The 18,364-nt window shown below is 35.8% G+C and overlaps 3 protein-coding genes and 1 long non-coding RNA gene across 5 annotated transcripts; 2 read left to right on the top strand and 2 right to left on the bottom strand.

Annotated features, from left to right (window-relative positions):
• Positions 1-269: 269 nt before the first annotated feature.
• Positions 270-1,676, bottom strand: LOC102668809 (thaumatin-like protein). The gene is made up of 2 exons (XM_041005273.1): positions 1,238-1,676; positions 270-1,094 (listed from the first exon to the last, which is right to left on the bottom strand). Exon 2 carries the CDS (start codon positions 936-938, stop codon positions 438-440), a length of 501 nt encoding a protein of 166 aa, XP_040861207.1. The 5' UTR covers positions 939-1,094; positions 1,238-1,676; the 3' UTR covers positions 270-437.
• Positions 1,677-1,873: 197 nt separating this feature from the next.
• Positions 1,874-2,667, top strand: LOC121172801 (uncharacterized). 2 transcript variants are annotated; one of them, XR_005886461.1, is made up of 3 exons: positions 1,874-2,071; positions 2,202-2,254; positions 2,339-2,667. It is a non-coding gene; the product is annotated as an uncharacterized lncRNA (long non-coding RNA). The 2 variants fall into 2 exon arrangements; XR_005886460.1 differs by having other exon boundaries at positions 1,874-2,254.
• A 1,073-nt stretch (positions 2,668-3,740) lies between these two features.
• On the bottom strand, positions 3,741-11,259 carry LOC100819943 (chaperone protein dnaJ GFA2, mitochondrial). Its single transcript, XM_006586691.4, has 18 exons — positions 10,941-11,259; positions 10,759-10,849; positions 10,380-10,466; positions 10,120-10,202; positions 8,222-8,305; positions 8,072-8,110; positions 7,286-7,375; positions 6,748-6,798; positions 6,577-6,664; positions 6,401-6,465; positions 6,231-6,305; positions 5,939-6,011; positions 5,541-5,632; positions 5,388-5,459; positions 4,632-4,688; positions 4,499-4,547; positions 4,252-4,318; positions 3,741-4,123 (listed from the first exon to the last, which is right to left on the bottom strand). The coding sequence occupies exons 1-18, from the start codon at positions 11,010-11,012 to the stop codon at positions 4,027-4,029; spliced, it is 1,332 nt and encodes a 443-aa protein (XP_006586754.1). The 5' UTR covers positions 11,013-11,259; the 3' UTR covers positions 3,741-4,026.
• Positions 11,260-13,220: 1,961 nt separating this feature from the next.
• On the top strand, positions 13,221-17,536 carry LOC100816204 (FT-interacting protein 1). Its single transcript, XM_006586690.3, has one exon. It carries the CDS (start codon positions 13,317-13,319, stop codon positions 16,857-16,859), a length of 3,543 nt encoding a protein of 1,180 aa, XP_006586753.1. The 5' UTR covers positions 13,221-13,316; the 3' UTR covers positions 16,860-17,536.
• The last annotated feature ends 828 nt before the right edge of the window (positions 17,537-18,364 follow it).

Raw genomic sequence — 18,364 nt, 5'->3', positions numbered from 1 at the left:
TAATATAATTGGACCAACCTCATTGCTATATATTAGTAATTTCTATATTCTCCAGCTAACCAGATGCGAATGAGGATTGCAGAAGACTAAGTTTCTAATGCATTTGTAGGAAGCCTTCTTCATTAATATTAAATTTGAGAAATGTTTATGTGTCTCTGCAGTAGATTAATGGGGTTTTGCATTACTCTGGAATTGATGTTCATATATTTGGGTTTGATGGATCTCAATTTTTTACTATCTACAGCCTGCTTTTCATTGATAAACTTATCATACATAATTTTAATCTCAACCATTTGTTAAATATCCAATGGTTAGGATATTTCTCATAATAAACTCGTGTATATTTGACATGAGTACATGACATTTCTGGAGAAAATCTAAACTAGAGGAAGCAAGAACAGAAACACACACATAATGTCTATTCCTGCCTATCCTCTCTAACAAAACCTAATTAAGTAGTTTGCTCCTTGGCAAGTGAAAGTGCTTGTTGCATCATCATAGGCATAGCTATAAGCCTGAGGACAAGAAGCCTTGAACACCTTTGAATAGCTTGTTGGCTGGCACTTCTTCGGGCTATTGAAGTAGCCTGTGCAACAATATTCCGGCTTGTTGAAAGCCATACATGCACTCTTACAACCAACAATGTGACTTTGGTTTCTCACCTCCAATCTGCTGGGGCAGTTTCTGTTCAAATCCGACCGGCATGTAACCGCCTTACACTGCCTGGATCCTCCAGTAGGGAAGATTGACACTGGCAAGTTGTAACCATCAACAAGGCTAACATCATAAAAATCCCCTTCCTGGCTGTCTAGTGTAAACTCTGCTAGTGAAGCGGGTGGCGCACCACCAACTCCATCACACTTAAGCTTGCCTCCACAGTCTCCTGTGATGCATGTTCCACTGCCAGAGCTATCAAAGATGCATCCGTGCCGGACCATCCTTTTGGTGCAGTGATGTTTATTGCTTTGCCAGGTTTTAACTCAATCCCATCATCCCATCATCTACGAGTTGAGGTCTTCCTGCTCCTGTTAGGATGCCAGGCCACACTATGTCCCTACATCTATTTTGTAAAGTAAAAACTGTTGCATCCACTCCTGAAATTAAAAAAAAAATATATATATCATGAGGTAGGTACATTGACATAAAATTATATAGTAAACAGTAAATTCAAACACAGTTTTAAATATCAAACATCAAATGTGGTGTATTGGAAAAGAGAACATGTAATTACAATTACCTAATGAGAAAAGCATCACAAGAAGGGAAATTAAGCTGTTTCAATGCCATTAAAGTTTCTGATTTTTGTCACAATTTACGATTTGCTTGAGCTAGGTGATACTTATAAGCGAGGGAAATTAGGAGGTTCAACAAACACAATCTTTATAAAATAGGGAAAAGGTGAAGTTTAGTTTGCTTGCTTTACATTATGACAACTGTAGAGTTTATATTGAAAGAATCAACAGATTGCCGATATTTTATTTTCAGGTGCTAAACTGTCCGGATTTTTCTTAACTAAAATCAAAGACCAAAATTTGATTGTTGTGTTGGCTAAAGTCTTTTGGTTAGTAGGAGGTAGATGAGCAAATGGATGTGCCTCCTGCCTCTAGTTTCATTGTTGTTGAGATTTCTGTTCTAGTTGTGCGTTACGTATTTGAATAGAATGGTAAATGAAGTATTAATCTTAGTTGGCATTTAAGACACTAAGTTGTTGCGTATGGATGGATTATACTCCCTGGTTTCCCATAGAACCTTTATTTTATTGCATAAAGAATCATTATCAAACTTTAACGTGTGTATATATATATATATATATATATATATAATTCTAATTTTCATTAACATCAATCATATATATCACACGAAATGAGTCATGTTACATGAATGATGAATGAGCCCCAAAATCCATCCACACAGCACTATAAATACATGGCTCGCTTTTGCTACAATTTCCATATTTTTCCACTCACTAACTCTCCGGCCATCATCATCACCACTGAACAGTGTCTCTGGGGCGAGGTCACATCTATTGCTTCCTGGTGATTAGTGTTACTTATAGGAAGGCAAAAGAAAAGTATATCTGGAAATCAGTTGATTAAAGAATTTATATATCATGACAAATAATCTCTTCAAGATTGATTTTAACACAAATAATGTGTTTGTCTCATAGACTATATTACTGACAGCCATTTCCTTTTGCACAGTTCATCGATCGTAAGCATTTGCTATTAAGCAGCCATGGTTCCGCTTCTAGAAGGTTCTCGTGAGCTCCTACATTGTGAGCAGGTTTGTTGTCAAAGGGAACATGTTAATAATTTATTTATTTGTTATGTACGTGCAGTGGATTCTTCATGATTAGGGAGATGAAGAGTGCATCAAAATCTTGAAGAACTGTAGAGAAGCCATCCCAAAAGAAAATGGAAAGGTTATTATTGTAGATCAAGTGATTGAAGAGGGAAGTAAGCACGGAAAATTTAAGGACGTAGGTTTGATATGTTGGACATGGTAATAATGGCGCACACTAACTCAGGCAAAGAGTCATCAAAATGGAAGGATTCAGCTCATACACTGGAATCCATCCATGCTCTGCAATTTGTCATTATAGCTTTCTATTAATTTAACGATTTTAGTTCTCGTATTCTATGAATCAGCTGAAGCAATTAATCTTAATTATTGGAAGTCTACTGCTACGCACGTAACAATTATAAAGCTAAATCTGATATGAAATTTCCTCATGTCTCATTTTTTTAGTAGAGTAAATAACTAGAACTAATGTAATTTATAATTAGCATGATTTGCCAAATTTACTGATACACAAGCCTCCATCTAAACACAATGCATGAGTGAGGGTTATTGGTTTATGTGACAAAAAACATTGTGTAAAGATTTGTATCAACCGTGTGTAGTCTGCTGTGAGAGGGATTACATATATAATATTACAAAATTGTAATTGTGGTTCCTTTCCTCCCTATAATCATACAAACATGATTCTACCAAATTACAGCCAAATAAATAACAAGATAATAGAAGAAAATACAACACATTATGCCCTGATTTACAATAGATTTAATTCCCAAATTACTGCTAATCATATAATACAATGGGTCAGGCAAATGAATTTAAGTTAGAAGAGGGCAAACTTTTTGTAGATAGTAAGTATGAATAGGTGGTGTTATGTGTAATAGTGCTGAATGTTGATATCTGGATAATTTATACATTATGACACTTTACACGATAATATCTTATTTAACATTTTTATTGGTCATAACTCTATAAATAGTATTTTTCTATAGTATCTTATTTATGCAACTTATTTTTCTTCATACTAGTACATGAAAATTGAACTGAAAAATAAATTACACACCTTAACATTTCTCTTCCTCTCATCCTAAACTAATTAACGTAAAAACAAATAACTTCTATTTTATTTTTAAAATTCTTATACTGAACTTAAACTATAAAAATAACTTTTAATCCATAAAACAATGAGCCAAATATATCTCTATTTAAAGAATAAGATCACTTATTTAGAGATAATTATTTTAACTTAATTCAAAGGCACTAAACTTGCAGACTTTTTTAGTCATGCTAGGCTTTCAATCATACTCAACTAAGTCTGGAAAAAAAATAAAGGCCTGTCATGTAAACCGGCCTCGTCCAAACTTTAGATTAAGATGCATGCCAATCTTAGACCTTGTAAAGCCTAGTTTAACCAAGCTCTTCTACCCATGGTACAAAAAGAATGACAGTTTGTGACTTGCACTCCTGCTAAAAGAAAAAATATGTACAACATGACTAGTATTCCACTGATGTATAACCACAAGGGAATTGTCTTCTAAATACTGACCTTAAAATTTAAATTGTTAACATCACTTGTGACAAAAAAAAAAATATTACATACACTATATGTGGATGGGGCAAAGAAAAAAAAAACTTTAATGCTCCTACAAAACTTCTAACAAGTGGGTTCCCACCTAGTTGAGCATATGACTTGACAATAAACAAATAGAGGAGATTCTGCAAAAGTTTTCAACCAGAAGCCGAAGCAGCTCTCCGTTTATCACATTCCTCTTGTCCTTCCTTGGCAAACTCTTCAATTAATTCACGCTGTCTCTGTGTCAGGTTTCTGTAATAACATTTCAAATACAGGCCTTTATATTCTAAGCATCCAACAGAGAACCTAAACATGGTGTAGAAAGAGGAGCGAACAGCACATAATAAAAGACACTATAAAATATGTCATATGACACTCACGTTGGGATGTTGACATTAAAATGAACATATTGATCCCCAAATGTGCAAGAATTTTTAGTCTTGACCCCTGTTCAAAGAATAACCAAGATAAGAATGATGAAAAAAATGTGCGTAACTGCTTAAACTAGCAGCCTTTAAAAATCCATGCAGCATAATGCCCATAAATTTCAAATGTATTTTCGCCACAACGATCTAAAAAAAGTAACAAAAGTTCCCAAATTCCCCCAAATGGTATCAGATTGCTTACCTTTCTTTTTCAAAACCACTTTCTGACCAGGTTGGGTGCCTGGGCGAACCTGCCAAACAAGACTCATCATTCAAACTTCCCCAGTTACTGAAAGTGCCATAAGAAATATTATGTCTTTCAATATAATCCTAACCTTAAGTACAACATCTCCAGTAAGAGTTGGGACTTGAATAGTTCCCCCCAAAATTGCCTGAAACACACATATACACAAATTTCCAGTGTTTAGTTTAACTACAATAATGTCACTAAATGCAACATAAACAACTAACAAGATGTTTGGGATCCAAAATATTATGACAATAAACTTCCAGCACTAACAACATCCACCACCATCACTATTACTACTAAATAAAAAATTGAAATAATAATTTTCATGAAACCAGTTTTCCCCAACAGTGGCAAACAAAATTCATGCCATCAAAACTTGAACAGGGCAACAGCTTCCAACACAATTCTTAAATATTTATATATATAAAAAAAAAAGATACCTACTTCAGTACTACCAAACGATTATATATACCTCAATGATAGATGTTTAAACAGCATTTAGAACTACATTTTCTGGAGTATTGCATGTGATTCTAGAGTATAACAATTTTAGTGAACAAATTTCTTTTTAGAGTAAACTACCATTTTGGTTCCTAAAAGATAGGTGACACCAAAACAAGTGACATGATATCACCTATCTTTCATAAACCAAGTAGAAACCCACACTCTCTTAGGGACCATAATGACCGTACAATTTTTTTAGACTAAACAACTAAGTTGCTCCCGAAGAATTATAAATTAATGCATACAGTTAAGCACAGACATAAGTGGATCACAAGAAAACTGAACCAAATAACTGCATAAAACATTGCTAAAGGTTTTCTTCATCAAAGATCATCACCTGAGTGATACTTAAAACAGCATCTACATGAATATCAGATCCTTCTCTGCGAAAAACAGGGTCTTCTCTAACCTGCAAAAAGGACAAACAAATAAAAATGTCAAGTTTAAAAGTATCAACAAAAAAATAGCGACTTCCAAGCTATTGAAGTACCTTGATAGTAACATAAAGATCACCAGGTTGATCTCCATCAGGATCTGCTCCACCACTTCTATAAACCTTTATGGTCTCGTTGCTGTCTATCCCTGAAAATGTTAAAAACATAAATCAGTCAACCTCTCCATAGCTTCACCTAAGGCAAGAGAAATAAGAGACGGGGTGTGCATCCACCCCACCCACCCCCCCCCAACATCCATCCTAAAATTATTTAAAATTTAGGGTTTCCTAGCTTCAATAGGACATTAGGTATCTTCTTTCCTGTGTACTGTTATTATGATAATTAAGTTTAGTGGTCAGAGGAGTGGGCTCGCCTAGTTCCTTAGATCTCGTATTCACATAGCCTACGTAACTAGTAACAGCAATGCATCCCAAAAAATTGACATGACAATTACCAGGCATAATATCCAACTTGATCGACTTCATTCCTTTGACAATCTTTGCACCCCTGCAAGACTTGCAGTAATCCTGATACCAACAAAAGACGAAAAGTTACTATTTACAAATATATTCCCACAATTTTGTAATTCGTATGAAATACCATATAATTAAGAAGAATAACCCAGTTATGTGGATCACACTATCATAGTGACTCCATCCATCATATTTTCTGAACCATTGGGCAATATACTAAAAATAAGAGATTTAATAGTACAAATGTAAAAGAAGGGGATAGTTATACCATACCGATACAATTTTTCCAGTTCCTTTGCAGGTACCACAAGTACTCTCCATTCTGAATATGCCAGCTTGTACAAATAACTGAACATGTCCCCAAATTATCAATTTTACAACACTTGTCTAATTTAAAATTATATATAAAAAAAAGATTAAATTATTTTCAAGACAATACTGACCACTCTGGACCCTTTACACGGCTTACAAGTTTCAGGCCTAGTACCAGGAGGAACACCACTGCCACCTGTAATAGATCATTAAGCAAAAGGGTTGTGGCTGAGAACTTCATTTCCAGGTGCAGTGAAATCAATATAGTAGTGACAGATAACACTTTAGAGCTTATTAATGAGCATACCACAAGCATTACAAAGCACATCCGTTTGAAATGTCAAAGTTTTGGTGCACCCTTGTACTGCTTCCATAAAAGATAGTTCAATAAAAGTCTGAAAGAAATTATTGAGATGCTTTTGGTCAAACAACACCTTAGCATACTTAAAAGAGTCCAAATATGAAGAAAGAAAAAAACCTTGACATCCTCTCCACCAATATTCTCATGGAAGAAGCTCTTGACAAAATCCTGATTGCCATTGAGAGAATTGAGAAAACCATATTAGATTTCAAATGTAGGATGAATGCAAAGGAAATTTTAGAGGCATTTATATTTAATTAAAGACTACATAATTAATAAAATACAGATTTCAGGTGATAAAACAAGCCCAATATAAACTTACAATTGAAAATGAGAAACTGATGCATAACAAGCATACAAATTAAATGGAAAATTTTGACTACAAAGTTCACCATATACATTTTTGTCCAGATGTTTAATGAATCATTAGATCATTTTATCTTTAGATTGAATTAATAATTGAAACTCCACTTCTATGGTGCTAGTACATCACAAATTTAACAATTGAAATGATATAATAATGAATTTTCCTTATTATTGTGGAGTGAATGTAATTACTTTGATTTTACAACAACAATGCAGACCAACAAAGAAAGAAGTATCTCCTAATAGAAATGATTAATAAAATAAAGGGAAGAAACTACCAAGTTCTTACATGATCACGGAATATCTGCTCAAAAGGATTGAAGCCACCCTCGCCTCCAAAACCAGTGCTTTGTTGGTTTACATAAGCATCATGACCAAGCTAGATATTTATGTTAAAAGTGAATCAAATGAATGATGCAGTAGAGACTTTAGAGAACAATCCACTCAAAACAAATTTAAAATACTCATATAACCAAGAAACATGTGCGTAAAGTATGAGTTGTACTGAAACATGAAAAACCTAAATTGTTGCTCATACAAAATACGAAGTCCTGCTATTGAGCATAAAAAGTGTAATATCAACAAAGCCAAAAAAAAATATTGGAAGCATTAGTAATCTGGGCAGTAAAATTTCACAGCAAGGAAAATTTTCTGACCCCACTCTGTAATCACTATAGATACTAGAAAATGAAGGTTTTATCTCATTTTAGATTTCACAAGACATAACACAGAAAATGACCACATTATCAGCTCTTTTAGCAATATCATCACTGTACATGAAGGACAAATACCAGGGACAGGAGAATACTCTTATTATCTTCCAATGCAAAGTACAAATGTGCCATGTTACCAACTCCCTTTTTCCATTTTTTTCCTTCATAAGTATCCTTAGACAAATTTCTAATTCTCCATGAAGCAGAACTCCACTATTTAGATCTTACTATTCCCTCATTTTCTAATTCCACTATGTCATTCATGTAAATTCATTCTACAATTTATCCCAACTTAGAGAAAAATGTGTAACAGAAAAAATTTGAGCAGAAAAGCCAAAAAAGTAATCAGGAAAGTGCTAAACCTGATCATACTGTTGACGCCTTTCCTCATCCTTCAAAACCTACAACACAAGAAAAAAGACAACAAAGCAGCAGAGAATTTGGGATATGAAGATTTGAAATAGACCTCTCTGGCTTTGGTACAAACTAAAACATAAGCAACAAGAGTCCACCTCATATGCTATTGAAACTTCTTGAAACTTCTTTTCAGCTTGAGGATCATCTTTGTTTGTATCTGGATGGAGCTTTTTTGCAAGCTGCAGACCATTAAGAGAAATTGAGAGGGAAAAAATACATATCATTTTGGAAAGATAATTCATATGCTGGCCAATCCTGTTTTATCAGTTCATGTCAAAGTAGAAAGAACGGCAAAAAGTAAGGATGAACTAAAGTACTTTCACAATTGTGAAGCATAGGGGATGACAATGCAAACATGAATATAATACAAAATTGCATATTCAGATTATAGAAGCATATAAAACAAATAACAACAATAGCCTTATTCTACTATGTGAGGTCACTATATGGATCCGATCCCATTAGATTCAGTTAAAAACCAAATTTCCAAGGATATTATCACCCTGAGACCCCTTATAATAATTTCCTTCAATGTCCTTCTTAGTCTTCCTCTACCCCTTTTCAAAGGATTAAAAATCATGCAATCTACTCTCCTCACCAATGCCTTCTTTGCATGTGTTCGAACTACCTTAACCGATTTTCTTTCATCCTTTCCTCAATAGATATCACAAATATTTTCTCATATACAATCATTTTGTATCATATCCTTTCTTAAATGGTCACACATCCATCTTAACATACTCATTTATACTACTTTTCTCGATTGTCCCTTTAAAGTGCTACATTCACTACCCTAGAGTGTAATTGGTCTGTAGCAATATGATAAACTCCCGTTTAAGCTTGATAAGTATTTTGAAATCACAAATAATCCTCAATGTCTCTCTATTTTAGTCAGCTACCTTGTATCCTGCGTGTGACATCTTCGTTAATGTCTTCATCATTTTGTAATATTAATCCCAAATACTTAGTAACATATGGTAAGACATCTCCAATTTTTACTTTCAAGTAATTTTCCTCCTAATTCTTAATAAGTTGCAATGCATATACCTTGTCTTGCTCCTACTCATAGGTTTTATCTCTTTGTAAATTATACAATTTTGAATATGTCTCTTGTTCTTATATATAGGAACCAAAAAAATTCATCCTCCATCCATACAACATTTTCTTAAATCTCAAAATCATAATAAATAGCTTAGTGAACCAAACGATACCCTGTTCTTTTACACATTTTCAAGCTTCAATAAGAATTTAACACTAGGACCAACAATTGTATTATTATTCATCTTCTTATCGACTTCTTTTACCACTCTAACTCAAATTATGCTAGTAAGCCAAATTTTTCTCATCCTCTTGAGTTTCTAACCCTTTCATATTACACATCAATCCTTACCCATCATTAAAATCCTTACAAAAAAATAATTCTCCAATCTCTCTTTGATATCTTGATCTATAACCAAAACTTTCTCTTTCTTCATCCTTAACACATCTTACTTGGTTTAAATCTATGCCCTTTTACTATTTTTGCCAGGTTTATGCATCTTATGTTTTCCATTCTTTGTCCCAAAATCTCGATAAAATTCCTCAAAAACTTTGGATTGTACCTCACTCACAACTTCCCTTGTACTATTTTTATTTTCTAGCCTTCTGATACATTACCTAATTTTGAGCATTACTACACTCATCTAAGGTCTTAGAACACCCCCTTTTGTTTCTTACCTCTCCTTCAACCATTTCATTCCACCACCAAGATTCCTCACCTCTTTTTCTCCTAAGATTACTTTAACAACATTCTAACCAGGAAATGGGTCATATAACTATCTATTTTTTTTTTCTATTTCTATCCCTCATTTCTCCCCTATCTATTTTATTCCTCATCCAAAAAAATTATTAGTGAATTGATAAAGTTTAACCAGGAAATGGGTCAGATAACTAAAGCACACATATTTTCGGTACCTAAATTTATGTATACTAACAATGGCAAGGAAAAACTTACCCCATAGTAAGCTTTCTTTATTTCAGAAGAACTTGCATTCTTACTCACACCAAGAACATCATAATAGTCTCTTGCCAATGATGCTGTAATAGTTTTTGAGGAAAACAAATAAGTCGTCAACATGCAAGCGACAACAAACAAGTATACATACGGAAGCAAAGAGAGTATTGAATGAAAAGTAATGAACTTCAAGCTCCTTCTGATTCCATGAATAGTTAAAATCAAGCCATTTATGTGATGCTGAATTTTGTAATTTATACCCGAGCCATGAATTGATCTAGATGCCCCCCAATATTTATTTGCCGCTCCCAATAGCAACCATTTCTTTAAATTAACGGCATCTCCAACTGCAAATGGATAAGGGGGACCAGGTGAGCATAAACAACAGTTGAAAAGTATATACCTTTGGGGGTGGAGAACAGTTAAATTAAATCCAGCATTGCAAGGAAAACAACCAGTAGTGAATTCATGCAGCAATTCATTGACTTATACCAAATAACCATACAACCAAATTACAAAAACCCGAATAGAAAATTTTGAAATAAAAACAAAAATTGACAATTTACTCAATTTCCCAAAGAGTCGTGTAATGAACTTAAAAAGAAAAGAAAAAAGGTTAATTTAACAGTTAACACACACCATTGGATGCAAAAGTACCAACAACTCTAGCTGGACTGCAAGGCCCAGAGTTCAATGCCCTATAACCCTTTTGGAAAAGTGCTTGATAAACCTGCAAATTAAAAATTGCCACATAATTGGAAAATGATATTTCATAGCAAAATCCTGAGAGAAAGAAAGAACAGAAAAGGATGCGTGCGTACAGAATCGTTGGCGTGACAGAAAGATCGACGAGCAAGGCGATTAATGAGGGTGACGCCATGGGAGCAAAGCATTTGGGTATTGAGAAGGAGAAAGTAGGATTATGGTTTTGGGAATTGGGATGAGTAATTAAACCCTAGATAAACCCTAATTAGAGGAAATTGATTTGGAAGGTTCTAGTAAGAGCAGGAAGATGAGCTTTGAATTGGCAAATCAAACTGCTCAGCTCTGCTCCTACGTTAATGGAACTCTGCGAGTGTTTGTGGTTCATGTCCCTCATAAGTGTTTGGCTGCGCCATCACTATTTTATGACCAGTATTTTATTTTGTTTTAGTATTGTCCAAATTGCATGTTACAAAAAAGTTCTATTTCTTTCTTTCTTTCTTTCTTTTGAATTTTGACCTTAAATCCAATCGACTTTAGTTGATGAGCTACATTGTAAATTGTAGCTTATTTGGATGTAGGGAATCCAAATCCATGCATTTCCATTTCCAATAATATACATGACACATGCCTCTAGCTTATGAGAACTACTCAAGGAATAGAATTTGGTAGTTATAAATTTATTTATAAGTTAATTATTTGGCAAAGATAAGTCATCTTTAATAGTAAAGTTCACGGCATCGCTAGTTTATAAGTTATTAATTTTTTTTTCTTTTTTATTTTTATCTTTGTTAACTTTACCAAACATTTTAAAATTAGATTAGTTAGTTTATAAATTTTTAAGACTCATAACCTACCTTTTAAGATGATATCAAAATCTATCATAATAATATGTTGTTATGCTTAAGATATATAGTTAGAGAAATGTGTATTAAAGATCTAGGTGGTTTAATAATATAGGCAAGTTAATTTATATAGGTGAATTGTAATTTCACCCGATTAAGGCTCATAATCATATTTTAAGATGCTTATAAACTAATTTTGCTAAACACACAGTCAAATCTAACTTAATGTATTTATTTTTTCATTTTGATGGTTCTCTCGTTCTTTCCTTTCCTTGGTAAACCATATAATTTCCAAACCAACTCGAAACAGGAGAGGATTCAGTGTGACTGTGGCATTAAACTCTAAAAAAAAAATTGTTACGTTTACTTCCAGTATCCTCTCTTCGGAGAAAAAGATACTTCTTTAGCCATCATATACGGAAAAAAAAAATAAAGGGACTGGGGAAAACTGAAATCGTTATATTCACTTATTTATTAATGAATTACATGATTACCCACTTCTATATTATTTGCATTTATTTTAACTATAATCAAAAGACTCAAATAATTATTTTGACTAATTATTACTTCCTTTTTTTAACTTTAAACTTGCATGAAATAGATATCAAATTTGGGAGAACATTTTTTGCGTCAAAATAAAATATAGATATTTTACGGCATTTTTTTTTCCTTTGCTAAGGTCTTCATCATGTTGCTCTATTATCTTACTGCGTGACATTTGACTTGCCTTAGTTATATGTGTCTTGCATGAAGTCATGAATGAAAGCAAACTCGGCATATAAGACAATTATAATATATAGTATTCAATCTTAAAAGGAGGATCGAGGAGAATGAAGCACAAGAAAAGCATCATAGTCTATGATATGACACATGCCTTAACCAAATCTACCTTTGCTTTCTTGCAGCTTCAGCTATGCCTTTCATGCCCCTTTTATTTCCTTTTTGTACACTTAGACATTGCTGCACATAGAAGAAAGCAATTATCCTGAAAAATGCACATATAATAACCATGCATTTGCTTAGATTAAACTAATCCCTTTAGGCCATTTACCGCCATTAAGTAACTAATACATTGACAGACAGAAAGTTTAGAATCATTTTTGCTTTATCAATAAGTTACGAATCAAACAATTTTTCCTTATTGTCATTAAACAATGATATTCATATTAGATACACAATAAAAAAAGAAAGGCAAGCAAGTAGCAGCTAAAATAACAAATTAGAACCATGGTTTATTTGTTTGCTCAGTGGAAAATCAAAATTCTGAGATTGCCATTTAGCATTCATATTATTTTTTTATAATTGTTGAAGAATTAGCATAGAATTGTAACAATTACGACAACCTTCAGACTAGAATGATCTTGGCTTTAAGTTAGATCAATCTGTTTCCCACCATTCTTTTCTGCTTTAATCTCCTATCTTCATATTGCTAAAGCTCATGCAGCTTCTCCATGAAATTATTCCTTGCTTAACCAAAATAGAAGCAAGTACTTGTGTCAATCATGAAAGAGAAGAGAACCACAACTGTATTTTCTTTTGGCTTTTGTATTCTTAAGTAGAACTTCTTTGCTTCAGAATCGAATTTCTGGTTACTTTGGAAAACCAGCTAGCTGCAACAACTTGTGGCAGTGACACCAGAAAGAAAAGGGCATGAAACTGGTTGTGGAAGTTATTAATGCTCATGATCTTATGCCCAAAGATGGCGAGGGATCAGCCAGTCCCTTTGTGGAAGTAGACTTTGAGAACCAGCTTAGCCGAACCAGAACCGTCCCAAAGAACCTCAACCCCACTTGGAACCAAAAACTAATCTTCAATTTAGATGCAACCAAACCTTACCATCGCCAAACGATTGAAGTATCGGTCTACAATGAGAGGCGACTTACTCCAGGCAGAAACTTCCTTGGAAGGGTGAGAATTCCTTGCTCCAATATTGTCAAGGAAGGTGAGGAAGTATATCAGATTTTCCCTCTTGAAAAGAAGTGGTTTCTCTCACCTGTTAAGGGTGAGATTGGCCTCAAAATATACATTGCATCAGAGTCTAATTCCAAACCAAAACCTCTTTCTCCTGTTTTCCCTTCAGAACAAGAAAAACTTCCACCTTCCACTCCACCCCGAGAACCAGAATCCACCATTAGTGACCTTCCTCCGCCACCTCATAGTATCCCCTCAGGCCTAACTGACAGAACATTAGAAGCTGATCTCAGTGAAGAACTTCCTGCATTTGACACCCCAAAAGCAAGCACAGAAGAAGCAGAAGTATATTATGTTGCAGAAGCTCGGTCTAGCAGTGTTGATATCGATCAAGAGCCAAAGAAAGAAAATAGAGAAGCTGTCGTAGAGACCGTCCAACAACTTGACAAGCACCAAGTTCTCCAGCCACAAACGATTTCAATAAAGAGAAGACCACAAGGTACTCCATCCACCATGCACTCAGTTGATCCTCAAGTCCAATCTAGCCATCACGAAAACTATAATCACAATGACACCAATCAACAGCCAAGGATTTCAATAAAGAGGCGACCGCTAGCGCAAGGTGCTCCATTCACGATGCACTCGGGTGATCCACAAGTCCAACCAAGCCATGGTGAAGGCTACAATCATAATGACACTAACCTGCAGCCAAGGATTTCAATTAAGAGACGACCGCGAGGACCGGGTACTCCATCATCAATGCACTCCTTTAATCCACAAGTCCATGCTAGCCGCAACGAAAGCTACAATAACCTCATGGGAACCAACCCACAACAGCCAAGAATTTTAGTAGAGAGACAACCACAGAATACTCCGCTCACCGTGCACCGAGTTAGTCCCCAAGTCCCTACTAGCAATGATGAAAACTACAATCTCAGTGACACCAATGTGCAGCTTGGCGAGCGGTGGCCCAGTGATGGAGCTTATGGTAGAAGAGGGTGGGTGAGTGGTAGTGACAGATTCACTAGCACGTATGACCTTGTTGAGCAGATGTTTTATCTGTATGTTCGTGTTGTGAAGGCAAAAGATCTTCCCCCAAGCACCATCACCTCAAGCTGTGATCCTTATGTGGAAGTGAAGCTGGGGAACTACAAAGGAAGAACAAAGCACTTTGAGAAGAAATTGAACCCAGAGTGGAACCAAGTGTTTGCTTTCTCCAAAGACCGCATTCAGTCTTCTGTTTTGGAAGTCTTTGTGAAAGATAAGGCAATGGTGGGCAGAGATGACTATCTTGGCAGAGTAGTTTTTGATCTCAATGAGGTTCCAACAAGAGTTCCACCAGATAGTCCACTAGCTCCTCAGTGGTACCGGCTCGAGGACTGGCGCGAAGAAGGCAAGGTGAGGGGTGACATTATGCTTGCAGTTTGGATGGGAACACAAGCTGATGAAGCTTTCTCTGAGGCTTGGCATTCTGATGCTGCCACTGTCTATGGGGAGGGCGTTTTCAACGTCAGATCAAAGGTTTACATGTCACCAAAACTGTGGTATCTCAGGGTGAATGTAATTGAAGCACAAGACGTGATCCCAGGTGACAGAAACCGCCTACCGGATGTTTTTGTGAAAGCTCAAGTGGGCTGCCAAGTGCTGACAACCAAGATATGCCCCACCAGAACAACCACCCCATTCTGGAATGAAGATTTGGTCTTTGTAGCCTGCGAGCCATTTGAGGAGCAATTAACAATCACTGTGGAGGATCGTGTGCACCCTTCAAAAGATGAGGTACTTGGGAAGATAAGCCTACCAATGACCCTCTTTGAGAAGCGGCTAGACCACAGGCCGGTTCATTCGCGCTGGTTCAATCTTGAGAAATTTGGTTTTGGAGTGCTAGAAGGTGATAGAAGAAATGAGCTCAAGTTTTCAAGCAGGATTCACATGAGAGTTTGCCTTGAAGGTGGATACCATGTCCTAGATGAGTCCACATTGTACACAAGTGATCAAAGGCCAACAGCAAGACAGCTATGGAAGCAACCTATTGGAATACTTGAAGTAGGCATCTTAGGAGCGCAGGGGCTTCTCCCAATGAAGATGAGGGATGGAAGAGGCAGCACAGATGCATACTGTGTTGCCAAGTATGGTCAGAAATGGGTCCGAACCCGAACACTTCTCGACACTTTTAGTCCTAAATGGAATGAACAATACACATGGGAGGTCTATGATCCTTGCACTGTGATAACGTTGGGAGTTTTTGACAACTGCCATTTAGGTGGAGGGGAAAAAGCTCCTGGTGACAGTGCTGCTAGAGATTCTCGGATTGGAAAGGTAAGAATAAGGCTATCAACACTTGAAGCTAATAGGATTTACACCAATTGTCACCCTCTTCTTGTTCTACACCAACATGGAGTTAAGAAGATGGGTGAGATTCAGTTAGCAGTGAGGTTTACGGCACTTTCACTAGCCAACATGGTTCACATCTATGGCCAACCCTTGCTCCCCAAGATGCATTACTTACATCCCTTCACAGTGAACCAAATAGACAACTTGAGGTACCAAGCCATGAACATTGTAGCTGCGAGGCTAGGCCGAGCTGAACCGCCTTTGAGGAAGGAGGTGGTGGAGTACATGTTGGATGTTGATTCCCATATGTGGAGCATGAGAAGAAGCAAGGCTAATTTCTTCCGAATCATGTCCCTTTTCTCTGGTATGATCACAATGGGAAAGTGGTTCAGTGATGTTTGCCTTTGGAAGAACCATGTTACATCAGTCCTGGTTCACATTCTTTTCCTCATACTGATATGGTACCCGGAATTGATCCTGCCAACCGTGTTTCTCTATATGTTCTTGATTGGTCTGTGGAACTATAGGTTCCGGCCTAGACACCCGCCTCACATGGATACTAAACTCTCGTGGGCAGAAGCCGTTCACCCCGACGAACTCGATGAAGAGTTTGACACGTTTCCGACTTCTAGATCACAGGATGTTGTGAGAATGAGGTATGACAGGCTTAGAACTGTGGCAGGTAGGATTCAGACAGTTGTTGGGGACATAGCTACACAAGGGGAGAGGTTTCAGTCTCTACTGAGTTGGAGAGACCCCAGAGCAACCAGCCTCTTTGTAGTGTTTAGCTTCTGTGCTGCTGTGGTTCTCTATGCAACTCCATTCAGAGTGGTGGCTCTGGTGACAGGTTTATACTTTTTGCGGCATCCAAAGTTTAGGAGTAAGATGCCTTCAGTACCAAGTAATTTCTTCAAGAGGCTCCCAGCTAGAACAGATAGTTTATTGTGATCTTGTTTTTTCATAGTTTTAGTTTGTTATACATAGTTACATACAGTTTTCTGTTTATTATCATTTCCTTCTTTAATATCCTTGTTACTTCCACACTGTTGTAGTCATTTGGATAGTGTACCAATGAACTTATCCTTTAAGTACCATATTATCAGAATTGATTATTAAATCATTGAATAGAACATCAAATACTTTGACAGATTTTCATGTAAAGCATAAATTGTGTTTTGGACGGTGTTATAAGATTAACTAAGTGGCGAAGGGAGAAGGAAGAGGGAAGAGGTTTGTTGGTTCGAATTCCCTCAATAACAAAAATTAATAGTAAACCTTTGCTGATAAAAAAAAAAAAAAAAAGTTGTGTTTTGAATTGGATTGCCTATGATATGACAAAGATTTATACATGCATTGTGCAAGATTCACAAAAACAAAACATTGTAGTACAGACCCCATTTAGGATCAGTAGTAAGTAGTAACACATCCCCAAAACGAGATCAGAACCAGCTCAACCAGTAAAAGTTAATGATGCCGAACCACCAAATCTCAACCGAACAAGTGGAAACGAGGGAAAAGTTAATAAGTAACAGAAGATAAAGTTCACAATGTTCAGATTACAACCACTAAGCATGCCAATTGCCAAGCTTCAATAAAGTTAAAACCATTCTGTAACCTGCAAGGGAAAGATCAACTATCTATTTTCTAATTACCACCACATTTAATTTGATTTAAATTTGAAGAATATGATAGTATAATTATAACATTAATATTTAAAAACAATAAAATTGGTTAGAATTTAAATTAAAATAAGATTTAATTTGAATTCAAAGATAAAACTTATAATAACAATAATTATTTTTCGAGAGAGAATGTATTGTTGAGTTAAAAAACAAGCGCTGGCTTTGTAGCCATACATAATAGAAAATAGAAGCAATGAGACAATGACCTACGACCTGGTGACTAAATGATTTAAAAAAGAAAGAAACCCTGTCATTACATCTCCAGAGAAATCGACTTCCTAGAAACCAAGTAACCAAATTAAGAGTTATACTATAAACCAAGAAACCAATTGGTAATCCTAAATGATTTCGTAACCAATGGAGTAATTTAACATGAATTAGAGCTACAAAATAATCCAATGAGACTATTGGTTCCTTGCACCCACCACAATTCTTTGCTGCCTTGAGTCCATACGTAGGTTGTGTGTCATCAGCTTGTAAATATTCATAATCCGCTTCACATGCCCACTATAGATTCGTCGTGAGCTTGCTACATGATAATGCAGTTTAGTTATCCCTTTGTTTCTTTAACTATAGTCCTATTTTCCATTTAAGTGTGGCATGTGCTAGCGTTTGATGTAATAAAAATTGATCTTCACAAAGAGAGTAATGTGTAGAGGCAATTTGTGATTATATGTAGCCTATAGGACACCTAGCACGCGTTTGAGGAATACATTTTTATTCTTATTATAACATTCTTTTATTTTCAGTAAGATAAGTGCCTGTTCCTAC

This window comes from Glycine max, chromosome 9 (genome assembly GCF_000004515.6).
Source record: "Glycine max cultivar Williams 82 chromosome 9, Glycine_max_v4.0, whole genome shotgun sequence".
Lineage (NCBI taxonomy): Eukaryota > Viridiplantae > Streptophyta > Magnoliopsida > Fabales > Fabaceae > Glycine > Glycine max.
Note: the sequence above shows the minus strand (reverse complement) of the source record. Positions and strands in the feature narration are given on the sequence as shown.